This window comes from Sminthopsis crassicaudata, chromosome 2 (genome assembly GCF_048593235.1).
Source record: "Sminthopsis crassicaudata isolate SCR6 chromosome 2, ASM4859323v1, whole genome shotgun sequence".
NCBI classification, from domain to species: Eukaryota; Metazoa; Chordata; class Mammalia; order Dasyuromorphia; family Dasyuridae; genus Sminthopsis; species Sminthopsis crassicaudata.
The window spans coordinates 179,656,846-179,676,857 of NC_133618.1; the positions used below are offsets into that span (position 1 = coordinate 179,656,846).

The following is a 20,012-nucleotide window of genomic DNA, read 5'->3' on the forward strand; positions in this document are numbered from 1 at the left end:
ATTTGTTTTTGTTGTTATTATTGTTTAGGAAAGTAAGAGGCCAGCCCTCAGCTGAGAAAAAGAGAGAAAGAAAAGATTGGAAGCATTAAGAAGAGAAATAAAGGGGAGTGAAACAGGAAGCTAACTAGGAAGGAATGGCAGGACTGTTTTCTTGCAATAAAGCCTCAGTTGACATTGTATAACATAAATTTATAATGTATATGGGCAGCATTTAATCACTTATAGATCAATTCAGCAGTTTACATGTAGGAATAGAGAACATAGATGGCGGAGTAACCCACTACTAAGAAGTGGCAGTAGCTTTATAAATACATGAATGTGGTATCTTGAAAAGAGTCTAGAAGCTAGGAGCAAGCTTTCTGGAAGCAAAAATCTGAAAGAGTTGGGTTTGAGCCCTAATTATTTAACACTTCTTAGGTATATAATATTGTGCAAATCACTTTATCCTTCTGAGATTTCATCATCTCAATTTCATCATGTCATAATAAGTTTTAGAGAGTTTGTGAACTGTGACACCCAGGGCAAATCACTTAACCTCTGTTTCCTCAACTATTAAATAGAGAAAATAACTTTACAGGGTTGTTATAAGGATCAAATTAAATACTACTTGTAAAGTGCTTAGCACACTGCCTGGCATGGTGTGATGCTTATATAAATGCTTATTTTCTCTCCTTCTCCCATTAAAAAATTATTATGGAACTTATAAACAATTAAAGATCAATAAAAACTCATTCGTGCATTGTTAGTGGGAAGGTAAAATGAGAATATAAATGTTTTGTGTACTATTTCTTTACAAGATTTCAGGATATGTAATAATTTGAGAACTAGGTAGTTTATATTTGCTTAGCAATGAAGTCATTATTAGGACTTGAAGCATTTGGGAAATCCAGTTACTCTGAACTAAGTTTCTCTGGAGATTTATTGTATGTTTCCAGTAATAATTACATGAACTGTCCATGCTGAAGTGTCATTACTCCCCTTTTAAAAATGTCACTTGGGTAGGGGTTCTCCTAGGGATGAGAGTTCATTATAGGGTAAGCATCAAGAGAAGATTAAGACAAAACTTACCCTCTGGCCCTCTATAATTCTAAATAAGACAATTAAAAACAAACATTTTTTTACAAGAAACACCATGGGGTAAATCTACTCAGTTTCTAGTTTCTTCTGTTTCACAATCTCTGTATATACCATCAAATACTGGTTGAATGTACAATGGTTTTAGTCCATAAAAATCTTTAAGTCAGAGAAAGTTAACTGGATAAGGAAGAAGAAAGTTCAGTTTTTCCACTTTCTATATGGTTGCTGTTTAAAAAAAAAAAACTTTCAGATTTTCCTCACAATGGGGAACAAAGAACATTAGAGGTCAAAAAGTGTTTATTCAGAATATCCCTGATCCTAAAAATCTTAATTTGAATTTATAATTTAAAGTAATAAAGTAGGCAGTGTTGTGCTCATGGATGAATAGATATTGATGTAGAATAACTAAATATATTTTGTAAGTCAAAACAAATAATGGAAATTATAAGCTTATTGTTATATGTGACTTAAAACAAAAGCGAAAATCACAATCATGGGTCAGATTCCAACATTGACTATGAGCTACATTCCTTACTTGTTAGATGTCATTAAACTTCTTTAGGTCCCAGTTTCTGATCTGGAAAATGTAGGACTTGAACAAGAGTTCCTTCTATATAGCTCTAAATTCTATAATTTAAAAAAGAATACTTTCTTCATACAAAGCTTCATCAATTTTGCAACTTTTTAGTCCTATGAATCCCTGGTGAGTGGGCAGATAGAACAGTCAGATCTTGGGAGCCAAAGGCTGCCTTCTACCAAGATGATTCATTCCATTAATGCTACTGGTGGGAAAAGTTTCAGGAGTATTCACAATCACTACTACCCTAGGAATTCAGAAAAGTTGGGGGAGGGAAAAATGCTGCTTGGTATTTGTCATAATCATTCATGCATTGTTTTCCATTTTCGTAGTTTTAGCAAGATACTCATACTTATTGTTTTTTTTCAATCACCTGACTCAGTGGGGCTTCTTATCAGACCAAGTGGAAGACCAGCTTTCTTGTAAAACTCTCTGAAAGTTGATGGCCATGGTAGCCCACTAGAGAAACATTGTGCCCCCAAATATAAGGCCCTACCATTATGAAAAAAATATCACTACAATATTTCCTTCTTCACTCCACTGGGTCAACTTAGTGGTAAAAAACAAACAAACAGAAACATGAAAGTGATTGGCACAAAGCATATTTCCTTTGAAAAAAAATTCTCATTTATTGAGGCATGGAAGAATTAAAAAAATCCAAAAAACTGGTGATCACAAAGAAAGTCAATAGTCAAGTAGCATATCTAATTATCTATATCTGTATATCTTTCCATGTACTTTATCAGTTTTGTGTTGTGTGCTTTCTTTGTTTTTTTTTTTTTGTTTGTTTTTTGCATGCCTGGTTAAAAATTTGAGCCATATCTTGTGCTCAGTAAAAGAGAGAACTTGTAACCTTTTCCTTTCATTTGAATTTCTGGGTACCATCATTAAAATTTCTATGACTTCAGATGATGAATTAGGTTATTTCACTTAGACTAAAAAATTCTTGGAGAGAATGGGCTATTTATTATATTTATTTTGTATTTCTCATAGTGTGTACCCATGATACATATGTAGCAAATATTTTATCTTGAGCAAATGAGAAAATTCCTTTACACAGAGTAGGTACTTATCAAATGTCAACTGAAAAAAAATTTTTTTTAATCCAAGAAAGTCCTTTAGTTCTATAAAACCTCAATTACAATTTGAGATGTCTTGTTTTTAATTTTACATGGTGGAGAAGATGTTTCTAAAGGAAATTTCAGAGGGTTTGCTAATTTGTCAATCACATAGACAAAACTAATTAATAGAAATGTATAACAAAGTTATAGTTTGCTTAGATAGAAGCTGTCATTCATCCAGTACCATGAGTTGGTAAGAGACAAATACTCAAAGTTGAAGATATATTTCATTTAAGTAACTGTTCATGTTTTTCTTTCTCTTGCCAATTATAAGATTACTTTTTTTTTTTTTTTTTTTTTTTTGCAGTAAAAACTAATGATAATAATCTTGGCTAGGAGGAAAGATAGATGGAGAAATGCTGTATTGTGACTAATCTGGCACCATCATTTTGGCAAATCAATTTATTTTTTTCTGTCAAATTTGATAATTCAGAACATGTGGAAGAAAAAATGAGGGAAATTTTATATTTAAACATTTTCTATGTTGTTCAAAAATACTTTACCATGGTATTTCAAAATCTACTTGTTTTTAATTCAGTTTTTAAAACTTTATTTCCTAATTAGATAAAATCTATTTTTTAGGGTTACTAAATCAACTCCAAAAAGTGTTAGACAGTGACTTAGTTAAGATGTTAGCTATAGATTTGCTTCAAATTATAATCTGGTGACTTTGACTTTAATTATTGGAACAATTATAAAATATAGAATAGAAATACATAAATTATAAAATATAGAATAGAAATATAGAATATGCATTCTATATTTTATAAAATGCATATTTAGTATGTATATTTAAGAAATAAAAAATAAGGTAACCATAATTAAGAGTCAGTATGTCTTCGTGAAAAGAACCAGGTCACTTGAGACTAATTTCCTTTTCTTTTCTGACAAGACTGTAAGATTGGAGGGATGTCATAGGTATAAATTTTTCTTCAACTCAATAATATATTTTTAAAAATTTAATAATATTCAGTTCTTATGTTCAAAACATAAGAAAGAAGAGGGCAAGATAAAAACTGAGAAAGCCCAAAGAATTAAAAGATTGATGTCAATTTGAAGGTAGGTTTCAAATGGAAGGGTCATGCCACTGGTAGTTATTCAACACTTTTGAAAAAGCAGTTTTTTTGTTCAACACTTTTTTTATGAGAAGCTAATTATACCCTGGGCCAGAAGACATTTTCCTGCATTTGATAATCTATGGAGTAAGCATTATTGTAAGTCAATCCTTGAGGATTTCTGACAAAAGCACACATTTTTTAAAAATGCCTATTACATGCCAAATACTGATAAACAATTTACATTTATCCTTTCATTTGGTTCTCACAACAACAAATGAAGTAGATGCTATTACATTTCCATATTACAGCTGAGCAAAGTGAGGCAGAGGTTAAATGACACAATTAGTAAGTGTATGAAGCTGGATTTGAATTTTCTGATTCCAAGTTGAGCACTCATCCACTTTTATTATCCAGTTACGCTATGCTTTCCTTATTAAATTTCATTTTTTAGAATCCCTTGTTACTGAAAATTTCAAGTCATTACATTTGTTATTACTCTACCATCATTTTCCTTGTATCTACTTTATATTTACTTATCTGTGAATATATTAAATTTCTTCTGTAGAATTAAGGTTTTTGAGGACAGGGATTGTTCACTATTTTGTTTTTCTATCCGCTGTGGTTACCACAGCCATTGGGACATAGAAGACATTTAATACTCATTGAATTAAATATTAAGAGATACAACATGCAAAACAGATAGGTAAATGCAAGCTAATTTGAAGAGAACAAGAATATTAACAAATAGGGATCTCAGACAAGGTTTTTCCCTGTAAGGGTAGTACCTGATTTAAGGGAAGCTAAGGATTGTAAAAGAAGGTGGAAAAGATAGAGTACAGCTAAGACAGGAGGATGGCTTCTGAAAAGTCACAGAGATCAGAAGTATCATGTTAAGTATAGAAGATATTAACTAGGTTATTCTAACTGGAATTTTTTTAAAAAGATATGAATAAATCTAGAAATTCAAGAATCAGATTAGATTAACTCATTTTTGAAATTTTATAGAGGATGGTAAATTATTAGTTTTTCATGTATAGTCTATATTCAATAAAAAGTCTCATTACTTAAGAATTTGTCATAATTGTGAAGTGGTTTTTTTTTTCCCCAATGAAAAATCTATTTCCCTCCTTTCACCTTTCCTACTTGGAAAAAAAAAAACTTGTAAAAAACATTCATATTCAATCAGAATAAATATTTGATTAGCCATGTGCAATCACCATTTTGTATTAGTGGCATTTTCTTGGTTTCCACTACATTGCATCTAATGCTTCTACCAAGATAGACTAATCACCTGAAATCACATGACCATACATACAGACTGACTCAGCTTTTGATACTCAATATTCTGAACTCCTTCAGTTGCCTCTCTTCTGATTGAAGGATGGAACAATAAATTCCTCCCAAAGACTTCTTATAAAGGAAGAGGGCTCAGAACTTTCCAGATAATATTCTGTTTTCTATCAGTTTCTACGACATAGAATATGGTATCATCCAATTCTCCCTGGTCCCTCCCCCACACACATCTTGGTCCCCTCTTCTGCTCTCCTTTCCTTTCTCTTTTCAGCTTCCTTCTGTACATTATCTTCTATTTAAATTATCAGCTTCTTGAGAGCAGGAACTGTTTCTTTTTCTAATTTGTAGCCACAGCATTTAGGACGGTGTCTGGCACATAGAAAACACTTAATATTTACTAAATTGAATTGGATGTCCAAAACATAAATGTCTCAATCTTCACCTTGCATCTGTCAATTCTCTATTAGGAAGGGTGCCATACTTCATTATTAGTTCTCTTAAATTGCTGGTTTGGTAATTGTGTGAATCCATTCTTACGGCTTTTGAAGTTGTTTGATTTTACAATATTGCTCAAATGACTACCTTTTTAACAACAATATCATTATTATTTTATTTTTTTCCTGAGGCAATTGGGATTAAGTGACCTGTCCAGGGTCACACAGCTAGAAGTGTCAAGTGTCTGAGATCAGATTTGAACTCAGGCCCTCTTGACTTCAGGGCTGGTGTTCTATCCACTGCACCACCTAGAACAATATTCTTAAATTGGCAAAATCTATCTATTAAACATGTAATTCCAACATGTTCAAAGAATTAGAGTTATAGATTAACCAAAAAGTAAGGAAAAGGTACACTATAGGTGAGTAATTCACATCATGTTATTTAAAAAATTAGTAGGAAAGCAGAGTAAAAGGTATTATTCAGGAAAATATGACCAGAAAAAGATGTGGACAGGTTGCTTATATATAGTGATAATAGGGCACAAATGACAGCCAGTTCACAAGTTCCATTAGTAGCTTTGTTATGTAGAAAAGGCTAAAGAATTCTATCCCCACCCCAATTATGGATGAAATCTCTGTTGTGGATAACTTTTACCCACAGATATAACTTTTAAAGATATGTAAAGGCAAGGATAGGTTGCAAATATGAACAGATGGAAAATCCATGTCAGTAAGTTCACAAATACATTTAAGTATCAAAGTAGACCCAGAATTTAGCACAATATTTGATGCATTGTTAGGTATTACATAAATATTTGTTAAACTGAATTCATTTAAAAGCAACCAAGTATTGGGATAGGGATAGAGGTAGAGGGAACATTTACAATAAGACTATATTATCTAATAAAGCTAGGGAGATCTGACTTAAATATTTTCCCTAGGAAGAGAAGAAATCTCAATGGGCTGATTCTGGGTTTCTGTTTTGTTTTGTTTCATTCATGAAAATGGAAGAAGCGTAAAGGGACAAAGATTTAACTTAGGACTGCGCCTGCCTAGTAGTGAGGCAATACGTGGGGGAAAGAGACAGGAAGTACTGTGAGAAAAGATTAAGTAAAACATCATCAATACAAGCCAGACTATTCTTTGCTGGAATAAACAGCCTTCACTGTGGTGCTACTACAAAGGATTAAACTGACCCAGACACAAGAAGTTGTGCAAGGTCACAAATGTATGTTAGTAGCAGAGATAGGATTGGTACTAATTCTCTGGTCTTAACAGTTTAAATTTGTTGTTCTTTGATCTCATTTTAAAGGTACTTATCGAACTATTTCTCTTAAGGTCATAACTTACTTTAACCCCAAAGTTGGGTTAAAAGGAAAAATATATGACATTTCAAACCCATTATAGCAATCAGATATTAAATCTAATATTTCAATTTGTTAGGAAAAAACTAAACACAATTTCAGTAGTTCAGTTTAATTTTAAACAACTTATGTCTTTAAAAGAGTAGATGAATATGCATATAAAGTGAATGAATGAATGAAATAGAATTTATTAAACATTAAAATAAAATACTATCCCTGTCATTCAGGAGTTTACATTCTAATAGAGAAAGCCAACATATTTGTGAGTGGTGACCAGAGAAGGATATTTTGTTTGTAGAGATGGTAAATACACAGTTAACTGATACACCTTTTCCAGAAGCAATATTAATATTAATTTGGGTAAGTATACACAAAGGAAACATGATAGGAAGATGGCCAAGACATCAGAGGTTTGGGGCAGGTAAGAAAATAAGTGGTTGTTGTCAATCGTTACAGAATGGTCCCTCTGAGGGAATTTGAGTAGTATTGGTTTGGAGTAGGGAGCTGGACTGAGAATCAAACTCCTAAAGCTAAGTATTTTTTTCCCCACTTAATTTAAAGTTAAAAACATTTATTGGCTATCATGTAACAGTATGAAAAGAATAACTGGTTATTTTAATTTAAGAAGATGAATACATGAGATGAACACAACCAACAAAATATATTTTTGTCACTCCCCAAACCTGTAAATACATAGTAAATTTCCAAAGCGTTGCATCCTTTCCCACCTAAATTGGATTAAAAAAATGTAATTTTAGTATCAACAAATTATTTTTGTTCTTTTAAAGAATAAGTAGTGAATTCCCAAGACTTCAAGTAGAGGCTAGATGACCATTGAGCAGAGATACTAAAAAAGAGAGTCACATATTGGTCAGGATTGGATTAGAAAACTTCTGAGGTTCCCCCTAAAAATGCAGTGCTATAATTCAATGATCTGAAATGCTCATACCAAAACAATACACTTGAAAATGGCCTTCAAAAGGCAAGACTTCAAACTACAGCAAATCAAAAGACCTTTATGATGATAAAAGAGCATAAAAGGATGACAGCAGTTCTGGATTGAGCTTCTTTGTTCTAAGGAAGGCTCTGCTATTTCTAACCATGTGACCTTAGTCAACTTTTATTTTTTCTTTACCTCAATAGGACTATAAGAGGGCTAGATTGGTTGACCATGGGAAGTGCCTCCTGGTTTTAATTCTATGATCCTATGATAAACATTTGAAAATAAGATTTATGATCATGTGAGCTCTAAGGCTGAAATAATAATAATAAAAAAATCTGTCTGCCTTAATGTTTTTTCTACTACAGCTTGAGAATTATATCCAGGATAATATGAAGAAAGAAATGGTAGAGATACAACAGAATGCTGTACAGAATCAGACTGCAGTAATGATTGAAATAGGAACAAACCTATTAAATCAAACAGCTGAGCAGACTCGAAAACTAACAGATGTTGAAGCCCAAGTAAGTAAGAAATTATAATCACAAATGATTCACCCACTGTAAATATATCATTGTATGGATGATGCAGCATGACTTTACATTAATTTAAAGAAACTGAAAGTCTAGACTAAAATCAGAAAAAAACTTTAAATGGATTCACATATAACCAAATTATAATTCCATTATATAATATATAATAATATGATTCCATTGCTATTTTTACATAATTTGAATGACCACATATTTAAAATAGAATGCCCAAATAGTATCTATATTTTTGTTTACTTAAATAAATGCATATACAAACTGAACTCTAATACATATAACATAACCGTGTTTTCTAGATTACATGATTATAAGTTAATAGTGGTAAGAAAGGATAGCTCCAAGTTTTTAAGATTTTCTATTTTGCCTTATTTAATCTTCATTGGCTATAAACTTCAAGTTTGAACTAAGTCCAGAAGTTGGAAATTCTCTCAATCTTAGTCAATTGATATGGCCAATTTATTAATAGGCAGGCTATAATGAATTTGACTAAAGAATTACAATTCAGATATAATACTGAAATAGTACACAAAATAAATATGACAAATTTTTAAAAAATCAGTTTTTGTGGTGGTGTTTTGTTTTTTTTTTAAATACATGAAAGTCAACAAGTATCAGGTAGTATTCCTAAGTATGAAAAGGCAAAATTTATATGTAAGATATGGAAAGATTTGTTAGGCTTAAGTCTCTAAGAAAAAGCTTAAAGATAGCTTCTGATGGTTCACTTTGAGTTAGCAAGTAATAAGATTGTGAAAAAAGTAAGCTTTACTCTATTTGAATTCTTTGAGAATAACAATGTAGATGTAGATTTATGAAATTCCATAAATCAGATGTTTTAAAGGTCATTGGAAATATAGCATGACTTAATTGGTAAAGAGCCAGTTTTGGAGTCAGGAAAAATTAAGTTCTCCTTTTGTCTTTGACATATATTAGACAATTCATCTTACCTCTCAGAGTCCTTTAAACTTAGTCTTTTAAACAACTGATACTGTAAATTACAGAATAAGGCTGATCTTTGTTGGTAAAGAAAATTTTCCTATCCAGAGTTTTCTTTACCATGAAATTACTGATTTAAAAAGCAATCATTGATAAGGGTACCATGACAAGATTTTTTTGAAATATTAACTTACTGCTTTCATGAGAAATTTCCTGATGCCTGAGAAAGATTACCCATTAACAACATCTTGTCTTTATTCTATATTTACTTATATGTGTACAAATTATAATGTCACATCCTTTCCCCCCCCCCCAACCACATGCAAAATGTAAGCTACCTAAAGGAGGGATAGTTTCAATTTTTGTAATACTGGCATTTGCATAATGTCCCAAACATGGCTAGTGCTTAATAAATGCTGATTTATTAATTATAAATTAACTGATATTATGGCATCTACAGGGAATGTTTTGTTATACACAGTATACTGGTTGAAAGATAGAAAAAGGGAGGAATGGGGGGCAGCTAAGTGGCGCAGTGGTTAGAACACCAGCCCTGAATTCAGGAGGACCAGAGTTCAAATCTGATCTCAGACACTTAACACTTCCTAGCTGTGTGACCCTGGGCAAGTCACTTAACCCCAGCCTCAAAAAAAAAAAGAAAAAGGGAGGAATGTCTGTTTTGGGAAAAGGGCCAAGACAGAAGTCTCAGAAACTTAGGCTGGGTTTTATTATATTTTGAGAAGTTGTACAAATGCTTTAAGAAAGAAATGTACAATGAAATCTCCAAGTTGACATATTACAAAATTATTTTGAAATCACAGATCATTGGATTGCAGAGTCGGAAAGAATCTTGGAAGCCATCTACCCCAAACCCCTCATTTTTACAGATAAAGAACTGAAGCCCAGAGATTAAACAGTTGTTTAGTGTCACACTGGAAGAACAGGGATTCACATATCTTCTTTCTCCAAATGAAAATCTGACCATTATATCATACTTTTGGTTAAGAAAAGCAGAAATGCTAAAGCACAGAAATGGCTAAACTATTCTGATGTAAGTTTAAGATAATATATTTAAAGAAAATTCATCCAAATAACAAAACAATATAAATTGCTTCTTCACTAGAGTATGGAACAAAAATGAGAAGGAGTCAGGAGGAAGGGAAAGGAACAAGCATTTGTATACACAGTCTAATATGTGCCAAATACTGATGTAGGTACTTTACAAATAAGGTTTGATCTTCACATCAATCCTGTGAGGGAGATGCCATCATTATTTCCCATTTTACAGATGAGGAAACTGAAGTAAAAATAGGTTAAATGACTTGATCAAAGTCACATAGCTAGGTTAGTGTGGGACTAGATCTGGACTCAGATCTTTCTAACATTTGACACATGGCATCACTTAGCTGCCTAATAAAATACAAACCAGTATGAGTATGAGAGGGAGAACACTAATAGTTGAAGAAGTCAGGAAAGTTGTGTATTACTTTTTCAAATAATGAGCAAAAATGATTCATTATGAAAATGTTTGAAGAGTTGATAATTTTTAAGAAATATTAATAGAAATCATTTAGATATTATTGATGTGGATTTTTAAAATGCATAATTCAGATAGGGCAAAGTGAATAAATCCTAATCTCAATTTCTAGATCTTGTACCAAAATAGGAACATTTCATAGAATTTGAAACTCTTAAGAAAATGATGTGATTTCCCCATTTCCCTTTAAAATTCTACACGGTAAAATATTTAGGCTCAAATTAGAAGTAGACTAAATCTACATCCCAGGTGTCAATAACAAAAGCAAAACCATTGTGTTGGAATGGCTTTATTCATTCACAATAAGGTTTTTATGGCATCAACTTGATTTCTTTTTGCTTTGAAGTACAAGACCATCCCTGAAATGGTACATTGTCTCTCTGTGACTAGGGTAAGGGTTTAGCTAACAACATAAAGGTATAAACCAAACAATTGCTCTTTCAAGGACGGATTCTTTGGCAACAATTATGAATTACACTTAAGTGTGAAATCATGTCCTGAATGACCATTAACTGAGAGGATGTGAGTAACCAATTCTTCCTGCCAACAGTAGCCAAATACTGATGAATTAAAAAAGTCTGCAGAGATATTTGAATACAATGAGAAAAGTGATATTGTCTAGAGAATATACATCTGTACTTCCCACAAAGCAGAAAAAAATCAACTTCTATGGCAATTTTATTATTTCCTAATTGATGGGGATTTTATTTTTTTATTTATTAAAAAAAAAAAAAAGAATTTGGCCAAAGAAACACAAATGAGGAAATACTTTCAATGAAATGCTGACTATATATTGTATATAATATATTCTGTAATGAACAAAAGTCATCCTTTTAAATTCAGCTGAAATTAAAGAAAAAGCATTCCCTTTCTTATTCAAATGTAAATTTTTCCTACATTCTAAATATATCCATTTTCAATGGACATATTTACTGAAGATATTTTCATTTTTTTCTAAAGGGGAAATTGGAGCTAATAGAGGTAAAGCATGAATAATTATAGTACCTATTACCTTACAAGCTTGTTCAAAGCAGGTACTATATAAATGCTCACTCCTTTAAAACTTTTCCTGCCCTGAAATGATTTACCTAAGGTGGCATAGAAAGTGTCTGAGACTGGATTTGAACTTGGGTCTTTCTGACTCCAAGTCTAGTGCTTTATACACTAGGACTTACATGCCATAACATCAGGGGCAAAACAAAACAAATAAAACATTTTCTTAAAATAATGTAAAAAGATATTATTATTTAATATGCTCTGAAAATAAGACTTCATTAAATCTTTGCATTGATTCAGTATTAGAGTGATAAAAAATAGACAATATTTCACATGGAAAAACTGGATAAATATGTATTTCAAGTAACACTTTCTCATTTCTAGGAATAAAAATTAATAAAAGGGCAGCTAGTTTTGCAGAATTTTCAAGAGAATTCCACATTTTATTTTTGTTCATCTAGGTACTGAATCAGACAACCCGACTTGAACTTCAGCTTTTGGAGCATTCCCTTTCTACAAATAAATTGGAAAAACAGATCTTAGATCAGACCAGCGAAATAACCAAGCTTCAAGACAAAAACAGGTAACAAAATAAACTATGATTTTTAAACAATGTTAGAAATCAGTGTTCAATTCAATGGACAATTGTGGACTCAACAATTTATTGAAGACCTACTGTGCTAAGGGTTTGAACTAAGCACTGGAATATAATGAAAGAGCTGAAAGGGATTCTCATCTCAGAAATCCTACAATTTAATTGGGAGCATAGGTGAGAAGAGTAGGGCTCAAAATAACTATGAATCATAGCATATGTATGTTAGGATAGAATAGATAGGGTAATTAACTATGATGCATATATACTACATGACAGCTATTTAGATCAACTATTAGGCCTGACATCTATTAGTCTTGAGTTCAAACATAGCTCAAACACTTCCTAGTTGTGTGATTCTGGATAAGTTACTTCTTTTTGCCTCATTTTCCTTATCTGCAAAATGGGGATAATAATAGCACTTACCTGTTGTGAGGATCAAATGAAATATTTGTCAAGTGTTTAGCACAGTGCTGCCATACAAAAGATGCTATATGAATACTAGATGTTATTATTAAAGACAAAAATGTACCAAATAGAACGGAGGATCCAAAAAAAGTATGAAACACTGGAAGAGAAGGTATCACCTTGAAAAGATATTTAGAAAGTGACAGATGAGCTAGATTTGGATCAGCTTAATGAAAGAATTGTGTGCATTTGCTTAGACATAGGGAAGAAGTGATGGGAAGAAAGGCAAAGATATGGGAGAATCAGGGAGAACAGTCCAACTTCTCTCAAATGTAGACTAAGGGAAAAGGCCTACTATGAGATGAGTAGGTAGAATGAAGCCAATTTGTGAAGAGCCTTGAATATCAGAACCAAAAGTTCAAACTTTATTGAATTATCATTTGAATATTTTTATCTGATAAGAGTGATAGGCTAGGAATAGGAATAGGCTTGGACAGCAATTAGGAGGACAAATTAAAGAAGGGATGTAAGTAGGAGCAAGAAGTCCAATTAGAACATTACTAGAATAACTGAAGTAAAAGATATTGATTTGAATTATGGTTATAATAACCAGAGCAGAAAAGAAAGAACAACCATGAGAACTGATATGGAGCCAGAATAAAAAAAAAACTTCAAAAGTGATTTATTCAATTAAAAAAAACCTCAACATTTATTAGGGGAATGGAAAGAGGAGTATGTATAATGTGTATCAAGTGTTGGGCATTGTGCTGTGCTGTTTACAAATATTGTCACATTTAATCCTCATAACAACCTTGTGAGATGCTATAATTATCTTCATTATACAGCTGAGGTAACTGAGGCAAAGAGAGGTTAAGTGACTTGCTAGTAAGCGTCTGAAGAACTCAGGTCTTCTGATTCCAGACCCAAAACTCTACCCAAGCCATCACTAGCTGCCTTAGAGCACAATTGAGGAATCCAATATGTACAAAAAGTAAGCAAATACAAAGTAATTTCAAGAGGGAGAGAATACCAATAATTAGATAAGTGAGTAGAGATCAAGAAAGGTGGCATGTAGGTGGTAGTAAATGAGAGCTAGTTTGAAGGAAGCTAGGGATTCTGATAGACACAAGTAAGGAAGAAGTGTATTCCAGATATTTGATACCACTTATGCAAAGGCCAAAAGTGAGAGACAAGTATACTGTATATACCCCAAACAGTTGAAAGTAAGTTCACGTGCAATGAAGAATGGAGAATATGTAAATGAATCAACAGACATTTATTAAATGTGTACTTCATACCAAGCATCGCACTAGCCACTAATGATACAAAATTGAAATTGCCCCTATCCTTCATTGATGGGGCCAATGATAAGACAATGCTAACTGGATCTACAACAGATTAATGTTATTTTATATAATTTCAGATGTAACCTCATTACAATGTTACAATATTTTCTTCCTTGGTTGACCATCACATTCCCTACAACCAATATTCTAAACCTTCTCTTTTCTTCAGAAGTCTCCTATCAAATCATCTATTCCTTCCCCTGCCCTCCCAGCAGTTGGTCTCAACTAATTTTCTGAAAGAGGACAGCAAATATGAACTTCTACTTCTTATCTTCAGCCCTATTAAAAAATAATGGGGCAACATGATACCATGGGAATAGCACTGGCTCTGGTTTCAGGGAAATTTGATTAAAATCCTAATAGTGACTTGCCCACAGAAGGCTATGAGTAAGTTATTTAACCTCCTAAGGCCTCAGTTTCCTCATTTGCAAAACAAGGCTAGATGACCTCTAAGATCTTCTCCATTTTCAGATTTATAATCCTCTGAATGTTAGTATCCTTAAGGTATCGAGGTAGCAGAGTGGACAGAACTGGGTTTGGAGTCAGGAAATCCAATTGGAGTTCCAATTCAGCCTCAGACATTTATGAGGTGTGTGGCCTTGGACAAATCACTTCATCCCTGTCTACCTCAGTTTCCTCAATTGTAAAAAGGAAAAAAAAAAAAAAACACAACAGCTCCTACCTGGAAGGATTGTTCTGAGATCAAATGAGATAATATTTATAAAGTGCTTAGTACAATACTTGGCACACATTAGGTATTATATAAATGCTTATTGCTTTTTCTTCCCCTCTATCTCATGTCATCTTGTCTCTTCAGTTCCAAAATCTGGTGACCTTCTTCCTGCTAAGTCCTTTTTCTTTGTATGCTTAATTCCCTCTCTTTCCTGCAAGTGATCCCTTTTCATCAGATTCTTCAAAACATCTTAATCTCTCCTTATCTATAGGTTTTTTCCCTATGTCTTTAAGTATGTCTAGAGTTTTCATGATGAAAACAAACCAACCTCCTCCCCCCAACTCCTTAACTAGAAATTGTTATCCCCTATCTCTCTTAGAAAAAGCCTTTTATTATTTTTACCTTCCGAATCCAATTCTTCCTTTGCAACAACAACAACAAAATTCAGTTCTGCACATATATATTGTACCTAGGATATACTATAACACATTTAACCATCTAGGGGAGAGGGTGGAGGTAAGGAGGGGAAAAATTCAGAACAGAAGGGGTACAAGGGATAATGTTGTAAAAAATTACCTATACATATGTACTGTCAAAAAATGTTATAATTATAAAATTAATTAAATTTTTTTTTTACTTTCAATTAAAAAAAAAAGAAAAGAAAAAACCTTTTATATTCATTTTGTCCATTTCCTCAAATTCAGCTTACTTTTTAAGCCTTGGAAATCTGGCTTCCAGTCACAGCTCTTGCTTTTTCTAAGGTTACTAACAATCTTATAATTGATAAATCCTTATTCTTCTTACAGCTTTTGGCTCTGTTGATCATTACTTCCTCTCGAATATTTTCTCTTCACTCAAGTTTCTTAATAATTTAAATTTTGATTTTGATTTGTTCTGAATCATCCTTCTACTCTCCTAGTTTCCTACTGTAGGTGGGTGGTCCTCAAGTCTCTGCTCACGACTGTTCTCTATTGTTTTTGTGATTTCATCAGGCATTATAGGTTTAACTATACTTTCTCTGTTAACTCCCAAATTTATATAACTGGATTTAATCTTTTCTGAATTCTAATCCTGTATTGCAAATTAAGTGCCTACTTGCCCACTCTCACTTTCTCAAACTCTACATTCCAAAATAGAACTTACTGTCTTTTCTTCTAAATGCTCAGTATATATCCTGCCATACTTCCCTGTTCCTGTTGTACTATTATCTTTCCAGTTTTACAAGTCTCTGCTTTTCCCATACTTTATCACCCACATATAATCAGTTGCCAAATCTTGGCCATTCTGTGTTCAAAATATTTCTCACATTTGTTTCATTCCTTCACTTTCCATGATAATCATTCTAGTTTGGGCCTTCAAAACTTTCCCTTATATTGTTGCACTTGTTTTCCAATTGACTTCCCTACTTTTAGTCCCTCTTTTCCCTAATCAATCCTCCAAAAAACTAACCCAAAAAAAATCTTCCTAAAGAAATGGTCAGGTGATATCATTTCCTTGCTCAAGAAATTTCAGTGCCTCTTTATTACCTCTAAGATAGAATACAAATGTAAATATCTTATTTTGCCTTTCCTAACTTGAGTCAAGCCTACCTCCCAAGATTTATTTCACAATATTTTCTGTCATACACTACAATCCAATCAAACTGTCCTACTTGTTTTGTCACCAAACTCAACATTCCATACCTCACCTCCATGATTTTGAATAGGCTGCCCCATATGCTTGATAGGAGACAAGTCAGAAGGATAAAGTATCATGGAAACCAGGGAAGAAGAATATCAAAAAGAAGGACAAAGTGATCAATAGTTTTGAAATTTACAAAAAGGTCAACTTTTGAAAAAAAGCAACTAGATTTAGCAATTAAGAGATTATTAGCTTCAGAAGTATGGTATGTTTAGCTGCTAGTTGTAAGGAGTTCAAGAGTAAATGAAGAAAATAGAAAGAAGTTTAAATAATTTTAATTTTCTCATACTTATGAATGTGCATGGATAAACATCCATATTAAAGAAATCTAGTGTGCAATTAAGGAAAAATTCTTCCTTCCCAAATTTCCTCCAGAAGGTTAATAAGATATGATTGTAACATTCTGAACTTGAGCTTGAAAGATCTGTCAATGATTTTTTAAGGACCCATAAAATAAGTTTTGAATTTGAACATACTATAATTTTTATTATAATAAAAAATGACATACAAATTAACCTAAAAGTCACAGTAATAGAGGATTTTCTCTTCTTCCAAAAGCAAATTTTTCCAAGGAAACCTCCCTCATATGAAATATATAATTTTATTTTTAATAAATTTTAGAGTTTAAAAAAAAGGAGCTGTTTTCAGGTTCTAACACAATGTTCATTTTTACATTTTTTGATTCTGTATCTTGAAGTTTCATTAGTGGCCTTTGTACAAATAGGATTTTATTCTGAGATCAAGATAATTGTTCAGTTTTCAAATGCCACAGTTTAGAATGACAGACTGAGAGCAAAAGGAACCTTTGTTGATTTCTTTCCCCTCTACAGTTACTAGAAAATGCTTAATTGCTGAAAAATGTAGGAATTTAAAAAAAAAACATAGAAAACAGACCTTATAATTAAAGGTCAAAGTATCCAATATTTCTATTACATCCTATTTTTGAAGAATTTCTGTCAACCACACTTACCAAGCCTTTGTGTGTATTCCGGGGAAACAATTAACATTCTTAAAAGTTCAGTAGACATATGAACAATACTCACTTGGAAACATCCATTCTATTTTAACTAACAGGAAACACTTCCAGTTTAAAATTAAGTTTACTTTTAATTAATGGTCTTTGTTAAATCAAGTAAATGAACCAAATTATTCTGAAACCAATTTAGCAGTGTCTTGAAGTCCATTTTTATAATGTTATTTGTGAAGGGCTGTTAATTTTATTTTGGGAAAATAAGATATTCAACTTCAAACCATAATTTATTGTAATGTAGCTTTAGTGATATTGTTAAAATATAAAAGTTCTTTAAGCAACAAGATAAGTTCAGAATTACAAGTTGAAAGATTAAATGTGAGTTTCTGTATGATGGCATTATCTGGAAAAAAAGCAAGTCAAATTAAGATAAATAAGGCAGTTAGAAATGGTATAAGGAGAAAGCTTAAACTCTTACCTACTTTTTAAAGACTTAAATGACATTCCTCCTTTTCCATGAGGGTCTCCCTGACTATATTATTCCCTTTCTCCCACCACACATACGCTCAAAGCTCTCTTTCCTCTTAACTCAAAACTTAACAATTATTATTATACTGAGCTTAATGCTATTTTCACTATCATGCCTAGCTCACCAATTACAATAGAAGCTACTTGAAGGCAGGAGTGTGTCTTACAATTCTTGGCATGTCTCCACAGTGTCTTGCACATTCAATAAATATCTGTTGACTAAATATGTTATTAGATTAAAATTAAACTTTGTGTGTTTATGTGTATATGTATAGTACTTTGCTCCGGTGATAGCTGGAAAATACTAACACTGGCTTTCTCTCACAAGTTTCCTAGAAAAAAAAGTACTTGATATGGAAGACAAGCATACAGTTCAGCTGCAATCAATAAAAGATGAAAAAGACCAGCTTCAAGTATTAGTATCCAGACAAAATTCTATAATTGAGGAACTGGAAAAACAGTTAGTGACAGCCACAGCAAACAATTCAGTTCTTCAAAAGCAGCAACACGATCTGATGGAGACAGTCCACAACTTGCTAACCATGATAACAGCACCAAACTGTAAGTGCCATTATTGAAGGCTTTGACATCTCATTAGCCATTAATAACTGATGCTCCCAACTTATTAAAATAAAACAAGGCTCATCTTCCCAACAAAACATCTTTCTCTACTTGTTGGATCGTAAATACTAGAATTCAATACTGGACCACAGAGAACATACAAAAGATATATACACACACACACACACACACACACACACACACACACACACAAATTTGTGTGTGTGTGTTGGGAACCTTAATATAAAACTTTACCCTTAGAGCAGTGCTAGAGATGATACTGCTTTTAGCTAGTATCCTGTTATAACTATGTAACTAAATCTCCTTAAAGATGGACCCACCCTATACCTAATTCTCTTCCATATTTAAAAGGATTTTATAGTATTTAATATCCCATCGAAGTTAAGTATGAGGTATAATCAATACTATGAGCTGATGATGAGTGACAGTTGTCAAAATATTTTTTTGAGGTTCACATAAAAATAGTTTTTAAAATATATAACTTTGAAATATTAAAAAGTAGCAATATATTCATTCCTTCTGTTATTTTCATTTCAAACAGAAATATAAATACAATTAAAGGAGGCTATTGATATAGAATTAGGGCTAAGAGTATCTAAATGTTGGAGAAAATAATTTATCTTACCATAAGCCTCCCAACCATTCTCATTTATTTATTTATCTATTCATCTATTTATTCACTCATTTATTTATTTATTTATTTTTGGGCAGCCAAGAACTCCTTTGTGGCTAAAGAAGAGCAAATCATTTTTAGAGACTGTGCTGAGGCTTTCAGAGCAGGCCTTACCACTAATGGTATCTACACATTAACTTTTCCTAATTCTACTGATGAGGTCAAGGTAAGCTACTTCTCTTCTTATCCCCACTTTAACTTACCTAGTTGTAAATAGCAAATTTTAGAAACAATACAACCCCTACAATATGACAATGTAACACGACTTGCAACTTTCTCTAACTAACCTCAAATCTCACTTGGTTTCCTTATTGTGCCAATCTAACTTCATTAGTTTGGACAATTAATAAAGAGTCATTGGGTGCTAAACTTATCATGTCAAATAATGGTATTTTAAACATAAGATTTATCGATTACTTTTATTACTACATCCCATTCATTTCTTTTTTTTAAATTAATTTTATAATTATAACATTTTTGACAGTACATATGCATGGGTAATTTTTACAACATTGTCCCTTGTACTCCCTTCTGCTCCGAATTTTTCCCCTCTTTCCCTCCACCCCCTCCCCTAGATGGCAGTCATTCCCATACATATTAAATATGTTATAGTATATCCTAGGCACAATATATATGTGCAGAACCGAATTTTGTCGTTGTTGCTGCAAAGGAAGAA

At 32.4% G+C, this 20,012-nt stretch overlaps 2 protein-coding genes across 9 annotated transcripts in view; one reads left to right on the forward strand and one right to left on the reverse strand.

Moving 5' to 3' along the window:
* The window catches only part of MCPH1 (microcephalin 1), a 314,170-nt gene that overhangs the window by 127,928 nt on the left and 166,230 nt on the right, over positions 1-20,012 (reverse strand). The window lies entirely within an intron of this gene.
* Positions 1-20,012, forward strand: part of ANGPT2 (angiopoietin 2) — a 72,500-nt gene that overhangs the window by 34,691 nt on the left and 17,797 nt on the right. For all 4 annotated transcript variants that reach the window (XM_074287952.1, XM_074287953.1, XM_074287955.1 and 1 more), the window contains 4 exons: positions 8,236-8,391; positions 12,346-12,467; positions 18,410-18,642; positions 19,375-19,502. In XM_074287952.1, the coding sequence (XP_074144053.1) occupies positions 8,236-8,391; positions 12,346-12,467; positions 18,410-18,642; positions 19,375-19,502 (639 nt within the window). The remainder of the gene's footprint in view (positions 1-8,235; positions 8,392-12,345; positions 12,468-18,409; positions 18,643-19,374; positions 19,503-20,012) is intronic.